The 23,305-nt window shown below is 43.8% G+C and overlaps 1 protein-coding gene across 4 annotated transcripts in view; it reads right to left on the reverse strand.

Moving 5' to 3' along the window:
- PTPRA (protein tyrosine phosphatase receptor type A) overlaps positions 1-23,305 on the reverse strand; it is a 215,885-nt gene that overhangs the window by 73,967 nt on the left and 118,613 nt on the right. For 3 of the 4 annotated variants that reach the window (XM_085848260.1, XM_085848258.1, XM_085848259.1), the window contains 3 exons: positions 21,300-21,388; positions 3,456-3,530; positions 638-847 (listed from right to left, as the gene is read on the reverse strand). In XM_085848260.1, the coding sequence (XP_085704386.1) occupies positions 638-847; positions 3,456-3,530; positions 21,300-21,381 (367 nt within the window). In that variant the 5' untranslated portion in view covers positions 21,382-21,388. The remainder of the gene's footprint in view (positions 1-637; positions 848-3,455; positions 3,531-21,299; positions 21,389-23,305) is intronic. The other variant, XM_085848261.1, reaches the window with a different exon arrangement.

Consider the following 23,305-nt stretch of genomic DNA (forward strand, 5'->3'; position numbering starts at 1 on the left):
CACAATACAAACAGCTGAAAGCAAAAGAGAATGATTTGAAATCCCATGTTCGAATGAACACAAGCTAAAATGTACTGTAAAAGCAATGAGCCCTTTTCAAAAATAACAGAGAAGGGCCAGTTATTATTTGACCAAGCAGTCAATCATGCAAAATCAATTTGGAATTTTACCATTTCCCAAACAGTAATTATATCAAGCACCTATCTGGCTGGAGTGCCGGCAATAATATTATCAGTAAAAAAAAAAAAAAATTTAAAGAGTGAGAATTGCTTTGCAATATGTCCTCTACTGATGTGATATTTTCCAAGTTCAAAAAGGCCATAACTCCCTGAAAAATGGACAATACACCCTGAACCTCCAACTTGTTCTGTAACTTATCATAATAAAGCCATGCACCAAGTTTCAGTTGAATATGTTAAAGGGTATGGGGAAAAAGTTGGAAAAACCATAGGTGGGACAGATGGATGGACGGAGAGGAAACCTTTAGTCCCTCCAGTGAAACCGCATGATTGGTGCTGTATGAAAACAGGTGGGTCAAAAAGCAAAGAGGGAACGTATTTTCCTCATAACCTCTCCCCCTGTCCACCCCCCCCCCCTTTCCCCCTCGAAAAGCAAACCATCATTATTGTGCACACACCTGGAGTCAGTGTTGTGGTCATCATCTGCGATGTATCCATTGTGCTGGGAACAGTGGATGCAAATGGCGATGTTGAAGCTGCATGACTTGATGTAACGGAAATCGTGCTCGATCTGAGAGTCTGGGTGGCATTTTCCGTGGTGGAACTCTCTGTGGTTTCTGCAGTTTCATTTGTTGTTGTAACAGATGTCTCTGTTGAAGTGGCATTGACTGAGAAAAATAATACAAAGAAGAGTATGGGTTTAATATGGTCATATATTGCAAACGTTTGAAATATAACGTGGGAATTCCATGAAATTCAGTGCACGAAATCTGGGCGATTCAAATTTGACCTGGAATTTTGATTATCATGAATGTTGTTTAGATATAACCTAGACAGGCAATGATATTGTGCATCAACTTCAGAAAGCTTGATTGTTTTCAATAAGCAGAAATTACAACCATTAAAAAAAACAATTCACTGAAATACTATCTCCATGTATTACTCTCCTTAAGGCCCGGTCACACCTTGACGTTTTAGCCAGCGATGGCAACGTATTAAAATTTATGTAAAACGCTGGCTTACGTTGAACTTTTGATGTTTTTTTTTAAAGATTCGGACGTATTCATAGCGACTTGGTCTTATGTATAACGCATTAGTAACGGACACAGAACATTTCGTTGTGTTATAGATAACTTATACCAACGAATGCTGAACCTGTTGGCGGCCAACACAACCTATGCCCAACGATAGTCTAACTTAGGCATAGCGCGTTGCACGCATCGCCGACGATGTCGTGACGTAGCCTACTAAAAGGCTGACGCACAACGATTCAAATCATAACTGCCGTAGAAATGGAAGTGTCAACATCGTGGTCACACCTTGGCGATCTTGCCAGCGTATACCGACCTAAGAAAAATGTGTCTAAAACGTTGGGGCACGTCAAATACGGTATGAGTAAGTTTGGTATACCTGAGTAGAACGCTAAAGTACGCTATCATACGTCGTAGTAAGTAGAGTACGTCAAGAAATTTTAAACATGTTCAAAATTTTACGACGTACTTGGCGTATGACACACGTTCCACATGCGATGGGGATAAGTTGTACACACGATATGCGGACGCTTACACACGTCCACAAAGGCTACTTATAAGTCGAAACACGTCGCGGTAATGTCTTTTTTACGCGAAACTTATTTCTAACTTATGTTTGACGTGCTTTGAACCAATTCTTTACGTAGTCCCAACACACATTGACGTATGTAGACGTATTCCAATGACGTCTTCCGGTCGACAAAAAAATAAATGAACGTGTTTCTAACTTACAACTGCCATATAAAGACGTGTTCCCAGCGATTTTGGAAATTGGTATATAAAAATGGTGTTCATAAAAGGGGAACCCAACAGTGTTTTCGAGTCCTTTTTGAGTCGATGTCCATGTCAGCAGTAACAGTATCAGTATCAGTATTAGTATTAGTAGTAGTTTGTTCATGTTGGCAGTAGTAGGTGAGTGTGAGGGGGAGGGTGTGGGTTATGATGGATCCTCCTTGCGTCCGCGTGTCCACGGGTAGGAGACATCTTTGCACCATTGTTCAAAGTTCTTCGCGGCTAATTTTTTTATGGGGCTTTTTCAACAATGAGCTATGGCTTGTTTTTACGATTTAGGTCTATTCATAACGGGTTGGACAAATGCACAATGAACTAATAATGTGCATAGAGCGCTTTGATTACTTATAGATACGGTATACCAACGAATAATTATCGTGTAGCCGGCGTTCACAAACTATGCCCAACGATAGCCTAACTTATCCATATCGTGCGGCAGTTTATCTTTGCCGGTGACGTGGGGTTTGCTATTCATAGGCTGCTACTCAACGATTTAAATGGCTGCATCTCCACTATTGAAAGTAGACGCTTGCGCTCAACAATTGGATTTTTTTTTACACTCAACGACTTTTAAACGGTACCACTCAGCTATTTTCATTGTTTACAATGAACGATTTAAATTGCTGTCACTCGCCTTTGTTTTTTGACGCTGGGGTTTGGAAATTTGAAGCATTTCTTCTGAGTGTGTTAAAACGCTCAAACTCGACTATTTTAAATAGACGCTGCCGATGGACAATTGGAATCATAGCCAAGCTAGACATCGAAGTGTGAACATCCTCGTCATGCCGAAGAAAAGTTTGAAGAATGCTGCAAATAATTGTCCTGGCCGTGGCCGTGGACGCTGACGCAAGGACGATCCATTATACCGACGTCTTTCAGCCTATGAGTAACTTAAAAGTAACGTCTGTCGACGTGTGGCAACGATCGCGTAACGTGCCAACAACACGTTAATCATAGGTTAGAAATAAGTTTCGGGTACGCTAAACATTACATCGGCGTGTCTCAACTTATGATTAACTTACAAATAGCATGTGTTGACGTCTGTCAACGATCGCAGACCGTGCATACAACTTGTGGCCAGCGTAGCGGAACGTGTGAGTCATACGCCGGCATACGTCGTGAAATTTCAAGCATGCAAAAATTTGAGGACAACCGAAAAGTACAACGTTTAAAGCCAGCGTACAATGACGTATGGCAGTGTTTTTCAGCGTGCCCTCAATGTTATCAAAACTTACCCATAACGTATTCAACGTGTGCCAGCGTTTTAGAAAAAAAATTCAAAAATCGGCATACGTTGGCTAAAACGTCAAGGTGTGACTGGGCCTTTAGTTATGATAAACCAAAGTCCAGATGAAAGTTGAAACACCTCAGCCAAGCAAAAGGAAAAAAACTTAAAGAAATGTAACAAACCATAGGTAGCAAGTATGCAAACAAGGCTTTTCAGTGGTCTTACATGTGCCGGAGGTGGTTGCTGACAAAGCTGAAGTATCATCCACATTAATCGTGGCAGTAGTAATATTGAGAGAAGCTGAATAAAAGAGGTACAAAAACAAACAAAAAGAAAAAATTCAGTAGAGGGAAAAATATTTTTTTAAACCACATGTATGTATGCATGTATGTATGTGTCGATACATAGTTGCGGTTTAGAAATACACCCACAAACATATAAGATGTAACGGAAGACCAAGAAGGAATCCAAAGAATAAAGAACAAAGATGGAGTCATCAGGAGGAGCCTGGATAGGATTTGGGTTTCAGCCGTGACTGCACAACCCTCAAATCCATCCAGGAACAGCCAAGTGAGTCTTACAGAACACTTTCTGCAATAATTCACTTCTCCGAGAGAGATAGACAATGAAAGAGAGGAATCCAGAGTAAAAGAGATGAAAGAGAAAAAAAAAAATTATGAAATGAAAAAAAAATGGAAGGAAATGTGAAAGCAACACAGAACAAAGATGTCCGGAAGAACCCGGACAGATCGATTTCAGGAGTTACTCCCCAGGCTCAAATGCAGCAACATGTATGAGCTACCAGAGGTCCGTCAGCAGGGAAGCACAGTCCACACAGCATCAGGATGTAGTACAAACATAATGTTTGTTTGTACCATATCCTCATACAGACACGTTGGTTCCCAGAGTGAGCTGTCATTAATTAGTTTTGAAGATTAGATTTCCCTCTCTGTGTTTAGAGGTTTGAGGGATATATGTATTATGTGGGTTTAGCTGGAGCCTTCCCTTCTTCATCTACCAATCCAGTATTCTATCCAGTAATCATCCAGTATCTCGTTCCCTGCCAATCTTCATCTCCACATTTCATGCTTCCCCAAGTAATGCTTCATCCTTTCACCTCTCATAATTGAACATCACCTGCTCGTCCTTTCATCTCCTTCATCAACCGACTGGCATTTCCTGTAGAAAACCTTGATTTCGTCGTCATCAAGTCATTATTGTAAATAGGTCCCGCCTAAAATAATGCTGTAAAATCCACACGAATATTGATTGAGATGGAAAGTAATTGATTGACAGAAGGGGTTACATTCTATTTATTTCCACCACCTAAAAACCTTTCATTTCAAACAACACACATTACACTTTGCATTGGAACCACCACCACCATAACCATCGATTCTTCTCGGACCAGACAGCGGAAGGACAAACAGTCAAAAAACTAAGCCTGGACCCAGACAGCAGAAAGACACTCAACATCACCATCATACAAGGTATTAAGTGGAAGAGCAAATGCTTGCCCATTGTCTGTGGAACCGTCTGGAGGTACATGAACCTTCGACGCGCCGGAACTAATGAGGAGACGCCGTGAGCAAGCAGGAAGAGCTCTAAGCCATGCCGGTGTCGGACCAGATAAAAGGCAGGTGCATGCCAGCGAGTGCAGAGCAGTCAGGAGGAGACACCGGGGAGAGAAAGAGATGCCACTGAGGGCACTAAGCCAGCACCAACGAGGGGTTCGAGAGTGGAGCTTTGCCCGAGTGCGTTGTTTACTTCCTGTATGGCTTTATCTGAGTGGGAGGTTGCATGCATGCTCGACTCTGCCTCGGCCTGAGGTCGTATGCATGTTTGACTCTGCCTATACCAGAGGTTAATTGCCTTCGCGAATCTCTGAACGAGGTGTTAATGGGTTCCATGGAGAGCTGATCGTCTGCATGTCTCCTCGTACCAACCCATAAACTTGGCAGTTCCCAACCATCTGTGTACATCAAACCGAAAGACCACCGAAACACCAATACCCTGAGTACCTCCTCCCACACCCCTCCTGACCCCCCATTCACATTGGGACCAATGCAGGCCTGCACTATCTGTATCTGGTGAGCTGGAGTCGTCCTGTGATGACACGCCATGTCCTGTGTGTGGCGATGGATAAGATTGTTTTAAGTAGGCTCCATAAGTGTGAAGGTAATTACTTTCCTCATGTATCTTGAATGTGCTTCCATTGCTTCGATTGTAAATACCCGTCATTGTGCTTTATTTGACGGCAAATTAATGTGCTACTTGATTGTGATTAAATGTGTCCTATGTGTAATTGTAAATGAGTGTGTTGATTAAATAGTGATTAAAGTGTTGATTGAATGTGCTTATTAAGGTTTGAGATGTTTCCGACTAGCTCATCTGTGTCTTTTCCTCCATTGTTCCAGCGTAGTCCACACGTTAGTGTTAGCTAGGAAGTTTTAACCCACGTGATTTGCTCTGGTTAGCTAGTGCACGCCCACTGTATCGCTCGGCAGGGCGCACGTGGTCGAGAGAGAACGTCACTAGGAGATGGCCTGTAAGAACAGGGCTTTACGGCTGGCTTTCTTTTAACGCAAGAAGAAGACAGTACGAAAACGAGAATCATGCCGAGGCGATTTGGCTTGTGTGGTGAAGCGAGACGCTAACCATCGACTCTTGGCTGGTCGTATGAGACGGGCCTCGAAGCCTCGTGTATGTTACTGAAGGGGACGGCACCATTCTAAGCTGCACAGGGTCTCTGAGCCTTGGTGTTGAATACCGCTCACAAATTGCCTGATGTACGTTTATCCCACTGCGATAGAGCGACTTGGTGCCATTTTGCACATGCCTACACATGCAGGACAAAACTCCTTGATTCCACGTTCCATAAAGACCATCTCTGGACCAAGCTAATTGCCAGAATAAAGGAAGGGTTTTGTTTTGTTTTGTTTTGTTTTCCCCTTGTCCATATTTAAGTCTGTGCGTAGAGGCGCCTCAATTTTAGACTTTAGTTTACCTCACGTATCATTACATTCTGAATTATTGTCCCTTTAAAATATTTATATTGTCATTAAATTCCACGATTAGTTTAAGGTGATGTGTCCATGTATTTGTCGTGGGGTTCTAGTGAGTGTCACCCCCCCCCCACCCTTGCTCCATCACTCCGACATTGCGCCCCTCCCCTCCCGCACGCGTTATAATCTTCGAGGATCAACGTGTCCGCCTCCTAATAAGGAAAAAAAAAAAAACCGCTCGGCTCTCCGGGTTGGCGGTGTTGACCGCCCGTCACCACAATTTAGGTCGTGGGGTTTAACCTGGATCGCCAGCTCCATGACATTTGGTGTCAGGAGTGGGATTTGAACCCTGATCAATATTTGTTGATCAGGAGTGGGATATGAACCCACCCCCCACCCCCCGACTCCCTCGGGAGTGCAGGATTCAAACTCCGAACAACATTTCAGAGGGGACATGAAATTGTTGATCACGATAATTGGTGTCGGGAGAAAAGAACGCATGAAAATTAAAGTGAGAGAAAAAAAATTTCTGTGGAGATTAAACGCATGCTCGAAATGGTGGACAAACTCAAAATGGCAGATGAGCACAAAATGGTGGTTCGGACGGAAGGTAGTGTGTATGAAGGAAGCGAGTTGAGTGTAGAGCTGGTTGGTTTGCATCGGGTAAAATTTTCCCCCGTTCTGGGCCCCCACCTCCAAACTCCCCTCCCGGAGGACAAAATAATTCCACTGGGATCCACACCCAATAGTGGCAGATCGGCCTCGCTAAAGCTACTGAATATGAAGTAGCTTATGGAAGGAATAAAACAAATGATGGATGATATGAACGGGAATATGCAACAAATGCAGGGGATTATGCAAGAAATGATAGGCGATATGAACAGGCATACGTAAAAAATGAGGGGTGATATGAAAGCAATACACGATGGGTTCAGGGTCAATGTACAAGCAATGAACAGTGAGGTAAAGGCTGAGGAAGAGGCCGGACTGGTAGAAGTAAAGGCTCAGTCAAAGGCAATCAGCACACGGAAAACTGCGACACGTACGGACCCATACGAAATGAGTGTGTCGATGCGCGAGGGAATCAGGGAGGAAATTAAGGAACAAGGGAAAGAATTGAAGGGACAAATTAACGGAATGGAGAGTGACATGAAGGGAATGAGCGACCAAGTGAACAAAATTAAGAAGGGAATGACACAAGAATTGGGGCACGAATTGATGGAATCAGGGAAAGAAATGAACTCATGGAAAGCAAAATTGATGAATAAAGGAATGAAAAGGAGATTAAATTGGAGACTCAATTTGACCTAAAACGGGAAGAAATGGCATTGACAATAGAAGAGGGCAAAACCCAAGCTATTTGAATGGGAGAAAAGTTGAAAGAAGAAATTGGGTCAACAAAGCAAAGAGTTGACAAAGTAAATAAGGGCCTGGAGGGCTATCATGCCTGTGTTGACGCCATGGAGCAACAGAAGGAAGTGGAAGTGGAATTTTGTAAATGCCAGGGTGGCGGTTTATTGCAAAATTTGGAAACCCATGTAACAGAATAAGAGCGGGTTTTGATTGATAAAGGCTTATGGTAGCCACAATTGAATGGGGAAAGGATGGATGAGATATTCCAGGAGCGGCTGAATACTTGGAACACTACCATAAAGGGAGAGGAGATGGAACCAAAAGTTTCTGTTCGGCTCAAAGGTGACATGGATGGTCCTGTTGAGACCATGTTTGGGTCGGTATTCTCAAATTTCTCAAATTGTGAATCTGACTCGAACGAAATTGGGTTGGACTTGCAGCACTATAACAATGTGGATGTTCCTGAACAAGGTCAAACAGATTTGGCGGAGCCAATGTTTGAACCATTTGCAGGACATGTCGTGAAGGAGAGTGGCAGTAATGTTGACATGCCAAGTACCAAGCAAGTGACTAGTTCAGAAACAATCGAAGATGGGCATGCTGACGTAAACTCTGGAGAGAGATTTGCCAAATTTGAAAAACTACAAGGCGATTTAAGAGGCACAGACGGATCCTAAGAGGAAGGGCAGGATGCTTGCCAAATGGACCAGTGCGCGTAAGTGATGTTTTTGAAATTAATTCGCAGAACCAATCTCAGAGTGCAGATTTTGATGATGGTTGTGAAGGCCAATTACTCACTGTTCATGAATCTTGTGTGGGTGGTGCGAAGGCAGAAGATTGTGACAAGTTTGTGGATTCTTGTCGTTGTGATGCAGAGGGTGCAGCTGCTGATGAGACTGGATCTACACAAATGTTTTGTGATGATTGTACGGTTTGGAATGACACATTGGGCACTGTGAAGGAAAATGACATTAAAGTTGTGAAGGTGTTGGATAAGGAAAGTGATCTTCCTGAAGAAATGCTTCCTGAACTTGGCACTCACAGAGGAAGGCAGGTTTTGAAGTTTGTTTTGTCGAGCAGGATTGGAGAAATCCTAAGAAGGATGTGTTGAGGAGGAGAGTTGCAGCAGCTGTAACTTTCCGTTAGTTGAGCAAGAGGCTCATCTGAAAACAAACCAAAGTGAGTCAAGTGCAAGCTTTGAAGAGAAGATGACCCCACTTGGTGTGAATGTTGGGGATTCTGGTGATGAAGATGATGCTCAGAATTTCATATTCAATGAGCTTGCAGTTGCTGATGTGCCCGGGGGTCCTCTCCAGATGTCAGACAGAAAGATTCTGAGGGGGTAGAGCATCACCTGTGGTCAAGTAATTCTCATTCTGCTTACAGAGGAATTCGCGATTTGCGTCCCTAAAAGCCTGTCGCATGATGTACTGCAGTTAGAGCAGAGGGTGGTGGGCTCTTGACGACGGAGTCCGAAGTGCAGCCCCGCTGGTCCGGTTAATTTGAGCGTCTTGTCTTGTACCAGGCTGATCCACCAGCTGTTGGGTTGGATGCCAGGGGTGTTACAATCCCTATTGCAGACCGTCCAATCAACTGTGATCCACCTTCGGTTGTAGAAACATGGGCTGCGGTGAACCAGTTGAAATGGGGTAAAGCTCGTGGGATCTGTGGCATCCATGCTGAACTACTCGAGGCTGGTGGAAATGCTGTACTCATGTCGTTGCATGCAGTTCCGTGCATCATCTGGAACACAGGCATCATCCCAAATGATTAGAAGAGGGACCATGTTGTCCCTCAATGGAAAGGGAAGGGTGATCGCCAAGACTGCAACAACTACCGAGGGGTGATGCCGCTCTCTGCTCTCAGTGCCAGACAAGGACTTTGCTCGGATAATTCTTGATAGGGTTCACCACCATCTGCTTGAGCACCAACACCCAAAGCAGTCAGGCTTTACACCAAAGAGGTCAACGATTGACTGTATCCTTACTCTTCGGATCCTCACCGAACGCAGACAGGAGTTTTGGCAGGGGCTGCTTGCAGCCAATGTTGATCTCTGCAAAGTGTTTGATTCAGTGAATCGCTATGCCCTCCTGAGGATTCTTGGACTTTGTGGGGTGCCACCAAAACTCATCAATCTGATGAACTATACTATAGCTGAACTATACTCTGGCACTGAGAATGCTGTGAGATGAAGTGATACCATCTCCAACTTATTTCCAGTTGTTACTGGAGTTCATCAGGGGGTGTGCACTGGCCCCCACACTTTTCAGTGCTTGCATGGACTGTATTCTGGGGAGGATGTCAGAGAGATCAAGCTGTGGTGCATCATTTGGGAATCTCAAGATCTCTGACCTTGTTTTTGCAAATGATGCAGTCATCTCTGCGGAGACTGAATATACTTTTGGGGGTCCTCACAGTGCTGAATGAGGAGTGGGAGACACTGGCATTACGGTTTTCCTGGATCAAAACTAAGATCCAGGTGTTCAGTGACATCTTAGAAGCTGCTATCTTGTCTGTACCTGTTTGTGATGATGATGTTGAGGTCACGGAGAGATTCACTTACCTTACCTTGGCATTGATATTCATGTCTCTGTATGTTGCGAGCCAGAGGTCAACAGATGTCTGGATCTGACCTGGGAAGTCGTGGATTCACTGGATCATGGGGTGTACCGCTGTCGGTACCTGTGCAGGAGGATGAAAGTCTGGGTCTTCAGATCATTGGTGCTACCAGTCTTGCTCTACGGATATGAGACTTGGACTCTGAGCAGGAATTTGAGACATAGACTTAAATCCTTTGGTAGCAGGTCTCTTTGGAGAATCCTTGGCGAACAATGGTCAGACTTTGTGTCCAACGAGCGGTTGCTGAGAGAGACTCAAATGAGATTTGTTATCCGCATTGTCCGTGAGCGTCAGCTGTGGCTGTATGGACATGTGGCTCGCTTTCCCAATGCTGATCCTGCTCACAAGATTTTCTCAGCGAGGGAGCCTCGTGAGTGGAGGAGGCCAATGGGCCGACCACATGCCTCATAGTTGCAGCAGGTTGATCAGCATCTCAAGGAGAATGGGATGAACAGACAAAGGCCCCTGGAGTACAGGCGGAAAGTGGACGCAGTGACACACTGCACAGGAGCATGCTCCAACACCCGACTTGACCTGATTCACTGACTGACTGTCTGATTCGCTCACTCACTAATATTAAATATCGGTAGCTTCTGGGTGACGTAGAAAGCTGAAATTTTAGTGCCGATGGACATCGAAGCTGGTACACCAGAAAAGTTACAGAATCGTCAGAGAACATCCGTAAATGAAAATATAAATAAATGAAAAAAATAAATGAAAATAAATAAATGACAAGTCTGAAGACGACGATGATTCACGAGCGGTATTTGACGATGTAGATTGTTTCAGAAGTCAAGGATGAGACAATGTGATAATCAGAGATGCCAACTTTTGGAAATCAGAATTAGGGAGGATTTGCAACCGACACCAAATAATGTGCGCGAGGCGCACATCTCGAGCGCGGAGCGCTCGACCCTTGCGGCGGGGTCTAGGGCCCGCCTAAGGGCCCTGGAAGCTCTGGGGTTCTAGACGCTCTCTAGTGCCCTCTGAGCCCTACTTTGGAGCATTTAACATGTTAAGAATTCCCACTTTTTGAACAAAAAAAGGGGAAAATTGTGCACTTTTTAATGTTACATGTATGTTAATATTAGTAAGTTAGGGGACAATCAAAGATTAACAAAAAGCACAAAAGAAGCAATATTTTTCTTACCTTACTGGCTGGTACTACTGCTGCTTGCTTTTTCCATGGCAGCTTTGCTGAGTGACAGCTGTGTGACTCTTTTAGCCCTTCTGATTTTGTCTTTGCTGTATTCTCTCTGGTAGCAAGGGGTGCTATGAGCTAGTTTTTCAATTAAGAGAGCTTCCAGGGTTTTGACACTCAAATTGGGACGAAATTCAGTATGATTCTTCCGTACAAGACTGAGTGCCCGCTCACATGATGCGTTCGAATGAGGAATGACCAAGATTCCCTTCATCACTTTGCTCAAATTAGGATACTTCTTGGCACCAGTGCAGGGATCTGTGAGCTGTGAAATCCGATGCCACTGCTCATCCACTCTCACTGTCTCAGTAGCAATTGTAGCTATGGAGGCGTCTGCCTGGTAGTGAGCGAATTCACTCTCAAGACTGTCTATGTCACTATCACCGCCACTGAACAGACAGGGGAATTTCTTGATGAAAAACTCCATACAGTCAAACCCCACTTCTTGGTGTAGCTTAACATCCAGCACCTGAGCATGCTTGGCTAATTCATCATCTAGCGGCCAGGTTTGAAGATGTAATTGCAGGCTTTCACATAATATGAGCAAACTGCACTGAAGAAACCTTGGATGTCTGACTCACTCAGAGTGAAGGTGGATTTCTTGAGACTCCTTTGTTCCCTTATATACAGTTTGGCATCGTTCCCAATCATGAGGTCCTCATCATTCTTCTGATGATTTCTGTCAGAGAAGGGTACATTTACCAGAGCAACCGATGACACCGATGGTTTCAAAAACCGTACGACGATATCTTTCAGAAGACCATTCAATTCTCCGTGCAGGAGATGAATACAGGGTTCGTCTCTTTGGAGCAGAAGATTCCCCTTCTCAAAAAGCTTGTTAGCATATCGAAGGAAGAAACAATAGAGTTTTGTTTGTGGAGACAAGAACATCCTGTTGACACGTTTTTCTCTAGATTCCTGCACAGTGTTTGAGGAAGATGCGCTTTTAGTTGTAGAACTCGTAGTACACTTAGCCGCAGGGCGATCACACTTGCGTTTACTGCCAGCAGAAGAGGTCAGACTCGTAGTACCAGATCCAATTTTACGTTTGAGGAGAGAGCTTGAGGTAGGTGCAGCCAAGGAAGAAGACCTCTGATTCGAAGGTTTTGCTGAGCTTCTATCAAGTGATTTGTCAAAAGCAGAACTTAACTTGGGTCCTTCTTTGCCTGTAGATGGGACTATCACAGTCTTTCTCGACTCTGAAGGGATCTGCTTTGTAGATGAACGTGATGAAGGGCCGGTGATACTACCTGCTCTCAGCATTGGTTTTGGTGCTGTCTCTGCTGTCTTCTTCGCAGCAGATACTGCAGTGGTAGTGGTGAATGCTGCTCCACTAGTGCTTGATCCTGCAGTGCCAGTACTGGCAGTAGATACAGTGCCGTCCTTCTTGCTCGTTGTTAGAGTCTTGGCTACAGTTGGTTGCATTTTTCTTCGTACTTCTTCTTTGAAGAAGAGGCGAAGTGGCTCCCACTGTTCAATCAGCCTGTCTAGGCACTGACCAAGGGACAGCCACCTTGTTGCGACATGCTTCAGAATCTTGTGTGTCGGGGCATCACAGAGTTCTTGCAGTGCTTTCACTCCTTTGACGCTGCTTTACTACTTTTGTCCAAGTAGTAGTAAATATCGATGAGAAAGTCATCTAATTCAATGGGTAAGGCCTGAGCCGCCTTCTTGGTCTGTATTGTGCATCATATGGCAAGGGCATCCCATGATGTAGCACTCTGGATTTTGTTTGTGGATATAAGCAGCGACTTTGTGCTTGCCCACCATGACAGAGGCATTATCAGCACAAAAGGAAACACAATTTCCCACGGAATTTTCCTGTCACTGAACTCATGATCAAGCAGTTTGAAAATGTTTTCTCCAGTGGAATCTTGTTTGCACGCAGGCAAACTTAGCAAACCTTGCTTCACAATCCCAGCACTGTTGTCATAGTACGAAATCAGGACAGGATATAGCTGGGCCTCACCACTGTCATTGCTACCGTCTGTAGCTAGGCTAAATGGAGCTCGTCTAGCAATATCGGCAATAGATGAAGCAGTAACATTTGACAACTCACCAATTATTGCTGAAGTTTTTGTTCTTGCACATCCATACTTTGAAGCAACTTTTGAATCTGGAAACATCTTTTGAAATAGAGGTCCAGCATGATCTGAGACTGATATGGGCAAGTTATGTTCCACAATAAATCCACTAAAGAGAAGTTCCGCCGGGTAACATCCTCTTCCTCGCTTGTCCCTTGTTTGGTGAAATAATTCAGAAGTGTACCGGTACTCGTGCCTCGAAGATCTCTCCTTTGCAATGTCTGTGTGCCGTTTGCTTCCAACGTGCTTCCGAATATCATCGCGACCTCCGTGCTCAACTGAAATATCAACGCTGCATACTGTACAATACGCATGATGAATTCCTCTTTCAGACTTTCGAATACACGGGTATTGGAGACTGTATTCGGTCTTGTACTTCTGAGACCATTTCTTGGTCTTCGTAAGCTTCTTTCTCTGCCATTTCGTAATCAACATCGAGGGCTTGAAGCATCGGTAACTTCGAAGTCGATGTTCCACAGCTGCAGCGCGACTCGTAGAACTCTAGCGGCTGTTAAACACCGCACGGTGGTCGCGACCGCCGGCTGGTACGGGCCCAGCTGCATGCAGTGAGCGTATCGCATGCATATACACTGTGCATACATACCGCATGCACTGTATTGCACATACCGCATGCACTAAATCTCAGTGCATGATCGCATGTTTTGAGATCCAGACCCAATGTTTCGCTGCTCCTCATTTGAATTTGCAATTTTTTACGTACAATTTGGTAGCAGCGAACGTTATGGAGTTACCACATGCTATACGTAGCAGACGATGCTTTTCATTCAATTCTCATACTAGTACATTCTGATTAGTGAACAGTGCAAAAATATCAAAATTTCGGGAGGATAAGGATAGTGATCATAAGGGCGGGAGTTTGGGTGAATTTTCGGAAGCCTCCCGATGAAATCGGGAGGGTTGGCATCTGTGGATAATGTTTGACCAAGTTATAAAAATTATCAACATGATGTGGTATGAGTGACAGGTTATAAGCTGCAAAATGTCGAAAACCCGGTTTCGTTCAACAACTTAAAAATTTGACCTTTGCATAAGCTTTAAAGTTCACAAAACAATGTTGTGGACATTAAAATAAGGAAACAGGATACGTGCTATAGCTTATTGGAGTTAGTTCGTCGAAGAAGGTCGAAAACCCGGTTCGATTCCCACAACTTTGAAAATTTGACCTTTGAGAACTTTCAAGGTCAAAGATCAAGGATTATGACCTTTGGTGCAAAACTTCCTCTGGAACATTCCAGGAACAATATAACGTCATTTCACACTCCTCGGATTATCCATACTTTGATGAAATCAGCGTAAAAACAAACTTGAAGGGGGCGCCAACGGGAAAGGTGTTCGAGATAGAGCAAAATGGTTTCAAGACTTTACGTGGGGAATGACCTCAAGATTATGCATAAAAAATATCGTCATCCGAGCTCTCAAAGTTTGGGCGGTCGTTTCATTTTTACTTCAAAATTCGAAATTTTCTGAATTTGTGACCTTGTGACCTTGACCTTGGGACGAAAATGAAAAATTGAGTTCCGTGGGGCTATGCAGGTGCCATTTGGCTAACCAAATATCAAAACCCCCGCAAGATTCGACAAACCCCTTGGAGATGGATTTTTATGTCAAAATTCGCAATTTTCTAACTTTGTGACCTTGTGACCTTGACCTTGGGACGAAAATGAAAAATCGAGCTCCGTGGGGCTATGCAGGTGCCATTAGGCTAACCAAATACCAAAACCCCTGCCAGATTCGACAAACCCCCTTGGAGAAGATGCAAATTGAAATCGGCTACCCCCTAAAAACACAATTCGCAATTTTCTAAGTTTGTGACCTTGTGACCTTGACCTTGGGATGAAAATGAAAAATCGAGCTCCGTGGGGCTATGCAGGTGCCATTGTGCTAACCAAATACCCAAACCCCTGCCAGATTCGACAAACCCCTTGGAGAAGATAATTTTTTATGTCAAAATTCGCAATTTTCTAAGTTCGTGACCTTATGACCTTGACCTTGCGACGAAAATTCCGGTTCCGGGAAAATTAGACTTCCGGTTCCGGGTTTGGAGCGACGAGAGGTCTCCTTCCGGGCTCCCTGCTGACGTTCTCAAAGTTAAGTTTCCAGTCGTTATTTGTCCCATTTTAACTGTTTAATTTTCTCACCTACATGTTACTGTGTGTTCCTAGTTCGGTTTTGTTTCAAAAATCGTGCTATTTTGTGAGTATTTTTGTCGACGTTCTTACCTGGTGTTTGAGGCCTAGGCCTTGGCCTAGGCTTGAGGCCGACCGGTTCCACTCGGTGTTCAATCGCTTTTTTTGTTTGTTTGTTTTTGTTTTTTCTCCCCATTACCTTCAATTTCTATCCTCCCCATTACCTTCAATTTTCATCCTCCCCACTTTCCAAACATCCCCTATTCTCCCAACTAATCTCTTTCTTATCTCAAAAAAAAAAAAAAATACCCAACAACAACAACAACACGCTCAGTTCTCCCGATTCTGCTTCTTCTTCTTCCTCTTAACCTCCTCCTTAACTTCTTCCTCGATTTTTTTCTACACTTCCATGACTTAATCTGTTGAACTCTCTCAAACATTAATATTAACAACAAAAACGATCTTATAATGCTTCATCTTCCTCTCTCACACATGTGGTACTCTTTACTGTTTCATAATGCACTACTCTTCTGCTATTTTAACAGACTGCTCTCATTTCGAGCTCTCCTTCATTCCTTGCCTAAAAAATCCAACTATTACAGCGCTTCTTCTCTCCATTCTCTGAATTCGCCTTCATTGCATCCATCAAGAATTGTGTTAAATCGCATCTCTGACCTAAAACTTTTAAAAACCACAGTTTGCCATGGATGTTCGCTTTCCATCAACCATTCCTTTTTTCCAACTTCAGTGCCAACTCACCTCTTCACCCCTCACTCTCACTCTCAAAGCAACCATTCCACTCTTCTCCCGCCAAGCCTCCCTCTCAACTCTCTCAAAAATTCCCCCCTCACCTTTCTCCCACCTTTCATCCCCCTCACTCATCCTTCTCAAAGTTGCCCCTCCTCTCATCCACCAAGCTACCTCCCTCCACTGCCCTCTCACCTCCATCTCTTCACTCCACCTCCTCAACTCCTACACTGCCTTCTTCTTTGTCTCTTGTCCCCCCTCTCCCCCAGCACCACAGAGCCTTTTCTCCTCCTCATTTGGCCCCCTCCCCTCGCTATTCTGCAATATTCCACACTCTTTCAACAACCCTCCTTACCTCCCCCCCTCGTCCCTTGTCCTACCTCCACCTCCTGTACCCAAAGCCTCCTCCCCTACCTCTTCATTAAAAGTGTGGACCTCAAATATCCGGGGCCTTCGCTCAAACCTTTCAGATCTTTCCATACAGGTTGCCACTGACAAACCAGACATTATCTGCCTAACAGAAACTTTCCTCTCCCAAGACGTGTCTGACTCCCAAGTATCTCTCCCCAGTTACTCCCTCTTACGGTATGACAGACCTGAGCCTCGTCCTGGTGGAGGTGTTGCTCTCTTCATCAAAGACTCTATTCCTCACTCTCCATGCACTGCTCTCACTCCCCCACACCCCCAGGAATACCTCTGGCTTCGGCTTCCCCTCCACTCCCACCTCATGTTTATATGTGTACTGTACCGTCCACCGAACAGTGATGACTCCATCTACACCTCACTATCCGAAAACATGGACCATCTTCTATCTTCTCATCCAAACTCTCTCTTCCTCTTATGTGGTGACTTCAATTGTCATCACGCCAGTTGGCTAGGTGTGGGTACCTCTCTCACCTGCCATGGCACCTCAGCAAAAGCTTTCTGCGACTCATTAGGACTGACTCAATCAGTCAACTTCCCGACCCGGATCTCAACCAATGGTACTCCATCTCTTCTGGATCTGATTTTGACAAATTTCCCTGACAATATCTGCTGCTCTTCCTTCGCTCCAATCGGTTCTTCTGACCACGTCCTTGTCAAAGTGGACATCTCTCTGGCTGTTATCAGAGAACCACCTCACCGCCGTCGAGTCTGGCATTTCACTCAAGCCGACTGGCAGGGTCTCCAAGCAGCCATCAAACTTACAGACTGGTCTCCTATCACTACTTTCTCAAACATAAACTCATCCTGGGAATTCTTTCAAAGAAACTTGCTCTCCCTCATGCACTTATTTATACCCTCTCGTGTTCAGTTGTCCTACCCTTCCTCCCGCCCTTGGTTTACTGAAGCTTGTGGCGAGGCAGTTGTCCGGAAACAACTTGCCTTTGCCTCATGGAAAGCAAACCCAACTGAGGGCAATCTCAGTTCTTTCCACAAAGCTCGGAACAAGTGTGTATCTACCCTCAGGAGAGCCAGAAAACAACATCTTTCTCATCTCAAGTCTGAACTCTCAAACCTCTTTCCCTCCTCAAAATCCTGGTGGCGTTTAATCAAATCTGTTTCTGGTGTATGTTCCCCCTCCATCCCCTCCCTCACCTCAAATGGCCGCACTGCTGATACTACACGTGATAAAGCTGAGTGTCTAAACTCGGTGTTTGCAGCTAAATCTTGTGTCCTAAACCCATCACTTTCTCTACCGACTTTACCCAGTCGCACCCAACTGTCCCTGGACTCTGTGTCCTTTTCTCCTGACAAGGTGGAGAGCTTGCTTTCAAACCTCGAGTCAGATTCTGCAACCGGTCCAGACGGCATCAGCCCATGTGTCCTCAAAGCCTGCTCTTCTGCTCTTGCTCACCATCTCTCTGTTCTATTCACCCTCTCATTTGCCCAAGGTCATCTGCCATCTGCTTGGAAATCTGCTAACATCACTGCCCTGCATAAAAAAGGTGCAAAAACAGATCCCTGTAACTACAGACCAATCAGCCTTCTCCCAATCATCAGCAAGGTTATGGAATCCATCATTGCTTCAGACATGAAATCCTTCCTCTTCTCCAATGGCTTGATTTCCAATCATCAATTTGGTTTCAGACCAGGTCACTCTTCCCTGGATATGCTGCTTCTGCTCTCCCATCAATGGATGGAGGTCCTCAATACCAGACAGGAAATCCGAGCCGTATCCCTGGACATATCACGTGCTTTTGACAGTCTGGCACCCTGCACTACTCACCAAACTCTCTTCCCATGGTATTCAAGGCCATCTCCACTCATGGCTCGCAGACTTCCTCTCCTGTCGCAGTCAACGTGTGGCCGTAAATGGAGTTCTTTCATCCCCTCTTCCTGTGCAGGCTGGAGTTCCTCAAGGTAGCGTTCTGGGCCCTGTTCTTTTTTCTGGTTTTCATCAATGATCTCTCCGACTCTCAGGAAAATCCTCTATTTCTCTTTGCCGACGACTCCACCCTCTGCCGTACCATCTGTCATCCCTCAGACCGGCAAGCAGCAGCTTCTTCGCTCACTGCAGATCTGGATAAAATCACAAACTGGTCCAACACGTGGAACATGTCTTTCAATCCAGACAAATCTCACACTCTCACTATGTCTCTTCGAAAGGACCATTTCGAAAACCCCCCCATCCACTTTCTCAAAAATCCTCTGGAAGAAGTCTTTTCTTTCAAGCTTCTGGGTCTCACTATCTGCCATGACCTTACCTGGGAAAGTCACATTTCCAACCTCGCCTCAAAAGCCAGTCGCCGACTGGGAATCCTCCGTCGTGCAAAGTCCTTCCTCAGCCCTCTTGAGCTCCTGACCACTTACAAAGCTTTTGTCCGTAGCCTGATGGAGTACTGCTCTCCCCTCTGGGCTGGTGCTCCTGCCTCCCACCTTTCTCGGCTTCACGCTGTCGAAACCAGGGCATTTAAGATCATCGGCATCTCCCGCAATGAAGCTAAGTCTTTGGGCCTCTCACTCAATCACCGCAGGTTGGTCGGTGGTCTTTCTGTCTTCTACCGACTCCTCTCCAGCCTTGCCCCCCTGCTCTCTCTGCGATTTGTCCCCACCACATTTCCACAGGGCGCTCAAGGTCCGCCAACAACCCCCTTCTGGTAAAACTACCAACATCACGAATCACTGCTCATCTTCACTCTTTCATTCCTCTTTTTTCCCACCTTTGGAATAAACTTCCTCACTCTATTCTTTCCCATTCTTCTCTCCAGGCTTTCAAAACAGCTGTTCACCACCACCTCTTATCTCCCCCCATCCAAATCCTCGATCTTTTCTACCCCCGATAATCCACCCAAGCCCACTTCCTTCAATTCCCCTGCTTTCCTTCCTGAAAGTCCCTGTAATGTCCATCTTCTCTTTGCCTTGTTCCCCGTCCCATCCCCATCCCTCTCCCTTCCACAGTTCACCTAATGTGTCTGTTCCCCACTGTTTTGTCCCTTCCACTCCCGCCCCTCGTGTCTCATGCCCCCTTGCTGTGAGTTGTGTGTTAGCTCTCTTACGAGCCTCGACAATGTATACAAAAAAAAAATGAAAAATCGAGCTCCGTGGGGCTATGCAGGTGCCATTGTGCTAACCAAATACCGAAACCCCTGTCAGATTCGACAAACCCCCTTGGAGAAGATGCAAATTGAAATCGGCTACCCCCTAAAACACGTTTTTTGGGTGTGGCTCCACCCATAATGGGCGCACCACGTCCATTCTCAGGAAACACAACTAGATCATGATATAAACCTCCCACCAAAATTTTATCAGGATCGGATCAAAACCCACAGAGCTATGCTCGGGACAGACAGATAGACAGACAGACACACAACAATAACGAATATAGTGGTCACTTATTTTTTTCGTGAAAATATTTTTTCATGAACCAAAAAATGAAATGCAGTTGAGTGACCCAAGAGAATGGGGAAGCAACTTTGTATGCTGACACAATCTGAAAGCAAACCCTGCTCGTACATTATATACAGTGCCTTTCAAAAGTATTCACACTTCTGAAGTTTTTCATATTTTGTTGTGTTTAAGCCTGAATCTAAAATGAATTAAATTTCTTTCTTTTTTTTCACTGATCTGCATAAAATACCCCATAATAACAAAGTGAAAACATATTTTTAGAAAATTTTTCCAAATTAATTGAAAATGAAAAGCTGAAATGTCTTGCATCAATAAGTATTCAACCCCTTGAGTCAATACTTTGTAGAAATGTCTGGCAGTGAATTCAGCTTCGAGTCTTCTTGGGTATGTCTGTATCAGCTTTGCACATCTGCATTTGGTGATTTTTTTTTCCCATTCGTCCTTGCAGATTTGTTCAAGCTCTGTCAAGTTGGATGGGGAGCGTCGGTGAACAGCAATCTTCAAGTCTGCACAGATTCTCAATGGGATTCAATTCTGGGCCACTCAAGGACTTTCACATTGTTGTTCTGAAGTCATTCCAGTGTTGCTTTGGCTGTATGCTTGGGGTCATTGTCCTGTTGGAATGTGACTCTTCGCTGCAGTCTTTGGTCTTTTGCACTCTGAAGCAGGTTATCTTCAATAATTTGCCTGCATTTGGCTCCATTCATTGTTCCCTCTATCCTTACATGTCTCCCAGTCCCTACCACTGAAAAGCATCCACATAGCATGATGGTGCCACCACCATGGTTCATGGTATGGATGGTGTTAAATGGGTGATGAGCTGTGCTTGGTTTCTGCCAGACGTAGCGCTTTGCATTCACATCAGAGTTCAATTTTCATCTCATTAGGCCACAGAATTTTTGCCTCATGATCTCAGGCTCTTTCACGTGCTTTTTTGCTAACTCAAGGCATGCTGTCACGTGCCATTTTCTCAGGAGTGGCTTTTGTCTCGCCACTCTGCCATAAAAAAACAGTCATGAAAAATCAATCTGTATCTTATCGAACAGAAAAAGGCATGGGATCACTGATCGTGATATTTTTACCTGTGCTGTTGCTTGAGACTTCAGGGGCGATCACCACCATCAACAAGCTTGCGACAAAATGAATGAGCCAAAGATGTCCCATGGCCAAACTGCAAAGGTAATGGTTCGGAAAACTCAGTGCATTCAATATTATTATAGCAAAATAACAAACATGCACGAACACCTTTGCTAAATATTGTGTAATGAACAACACATCTCACAACAGTATTAAATATATCCGAACCTAAGACCTGCTATTTATTCTCCCATGTCTAGTGAGGTTTCAAGTATGTTGGTTAGTCGAGTTTGTTATTCTGTCTGTCTGTTTGTTTATCGCCTTGAGATCACAATTTTAAACTGATCTTCACAAAACTTCACCACATGGTAGAGTTTGTCATAAGGAAGTTGTCATAAACAACACCACGGTATTGTTTATGAGGTCCAAAGGTCAACATCGGCCAAAGGTCAACAACTTAGGTGAGATTTCTAAAATCCTCAATTTTCATCCGTTTAACTTGAAATTTGAGGAGGATTTATATTTCAGTTCACCGAATTCAACCTGCCAAATATTTTTGACGTCAACATCGGCCAAAAGGACAACATACGGCGAATTTCTAAAATTGTCAATTTTAATCCAATTGACTTGGAATTTGAAGAGGCGTTACATATTTGGTCATTGAATTCAACCACCAATTATTTTTGTGGTCAAATTTATTTTATGGATTTTGCAAGTATCGTGCTCTGCACGACGTCTTCTTGTTTGTATATTCTCCACGACAATTATAACGAATTTCAAGGTATGCAATCTTCGATTCAGGATCCACACTAAACCAATGTAAAACGTTTTTATGTACAGATAATTTGATCGCATGTGTTGCTTGCAGGACTAATTCCTGACAAAAAAAGTTGAGGTACACATTTCAACTCGACGTTAATTTAGTAGCTGCCATTTTCCACAGCAGATATTTCTATGTGCATACTTGATATCTCAGGATCTCTGTGAAAAGTGTCAAAACATAGGTTCTTGGGTCAAGAAGCTCAAATGTAGCCTTATCCTACTGATTGGAGCAGTAGCTAAAACTATTTTCAATATGTCAGAAAATTTTACAAACTTTATTGGATAATTTTTTGCAACTTTCTTTTATAATATGACAATCACATGAAATATTTTATTTTAAAAGTAACAGTTGCACTGGCATTACCAATATATTGTTGAGAATTTGGGAATTCGATTGCACACAACATTCAGCTTCCTTTAGTCAGCTATAGCGATAAGTGCTTGTTCCCTAGATAGCTCACCAGTAGGGTGAATATACTGGTTCTGGCTCACTTTTCCCCATGTAAATGAATGGGGGATTTTCAGCGATTCATATTTTTTTTCCCTAAAAATAAACCCCCTTTTTATCCCGAGGTATATTTATTTGTCTCCCCTTTTAACCTGGAGACACTTTTTTTTTTCAAATAATCCATGCAATAAGATAAAGATTTGTTAAAGGTGATTCGAAAGAAATATCTGAAACGTCTAAGACTCGGGACACTCTTTATCAAATAACCGATGCATATTGTTTAGCTCACTCAATGAACCTATAAAGATTTGTTCATTCTCAAATTCCTTCAATAGTTTAATTTTCTTTGCACAATAATCCCCATCTAAAATATTGAAAAACAAAACATTTGAATCTTTATATTTTTTAAGATACCCCTTTTGTGCCATTACGAAATGATAAACTTCTCTTAATGCTCTTGTTTGACCACCTCCTGAGCCACATATCATTTTGAGATTATAGTAAATTGTTTTTTCATTGTTCAATTGATAACCATCAAAGTTTTCAGTACATTCAAGGATATTCATTTTTTTCTTTACATCCTCTAACTTACCACTTTTTAAATTGATTCGCTTATTTGTTTTATTTACCTGTGTTTTAGTTATTTTTTCAATAAGACTTATTTGATATTTTTCACATTCATTATGTTTTCCATTTATATACCAAGACTGAGATTTTCTCCACTCTTTAGTTTGATTAATA

This window comes from Eptatretus burgeri, chromosome 12 (genome assembly GCF_056783735.1).
Source record: "Eptatretus burgeri isolate ZD-2024b chromosome 12, Ebu_testis_v1, whole genome shotgun sequence".
Classification (NCBI taxonomy): Eukaryota; Metazoa; Chordata; class Myxini; order Myxiniformes; family Myxinidae; genus Eptatretus; species Eptatretus burgeri.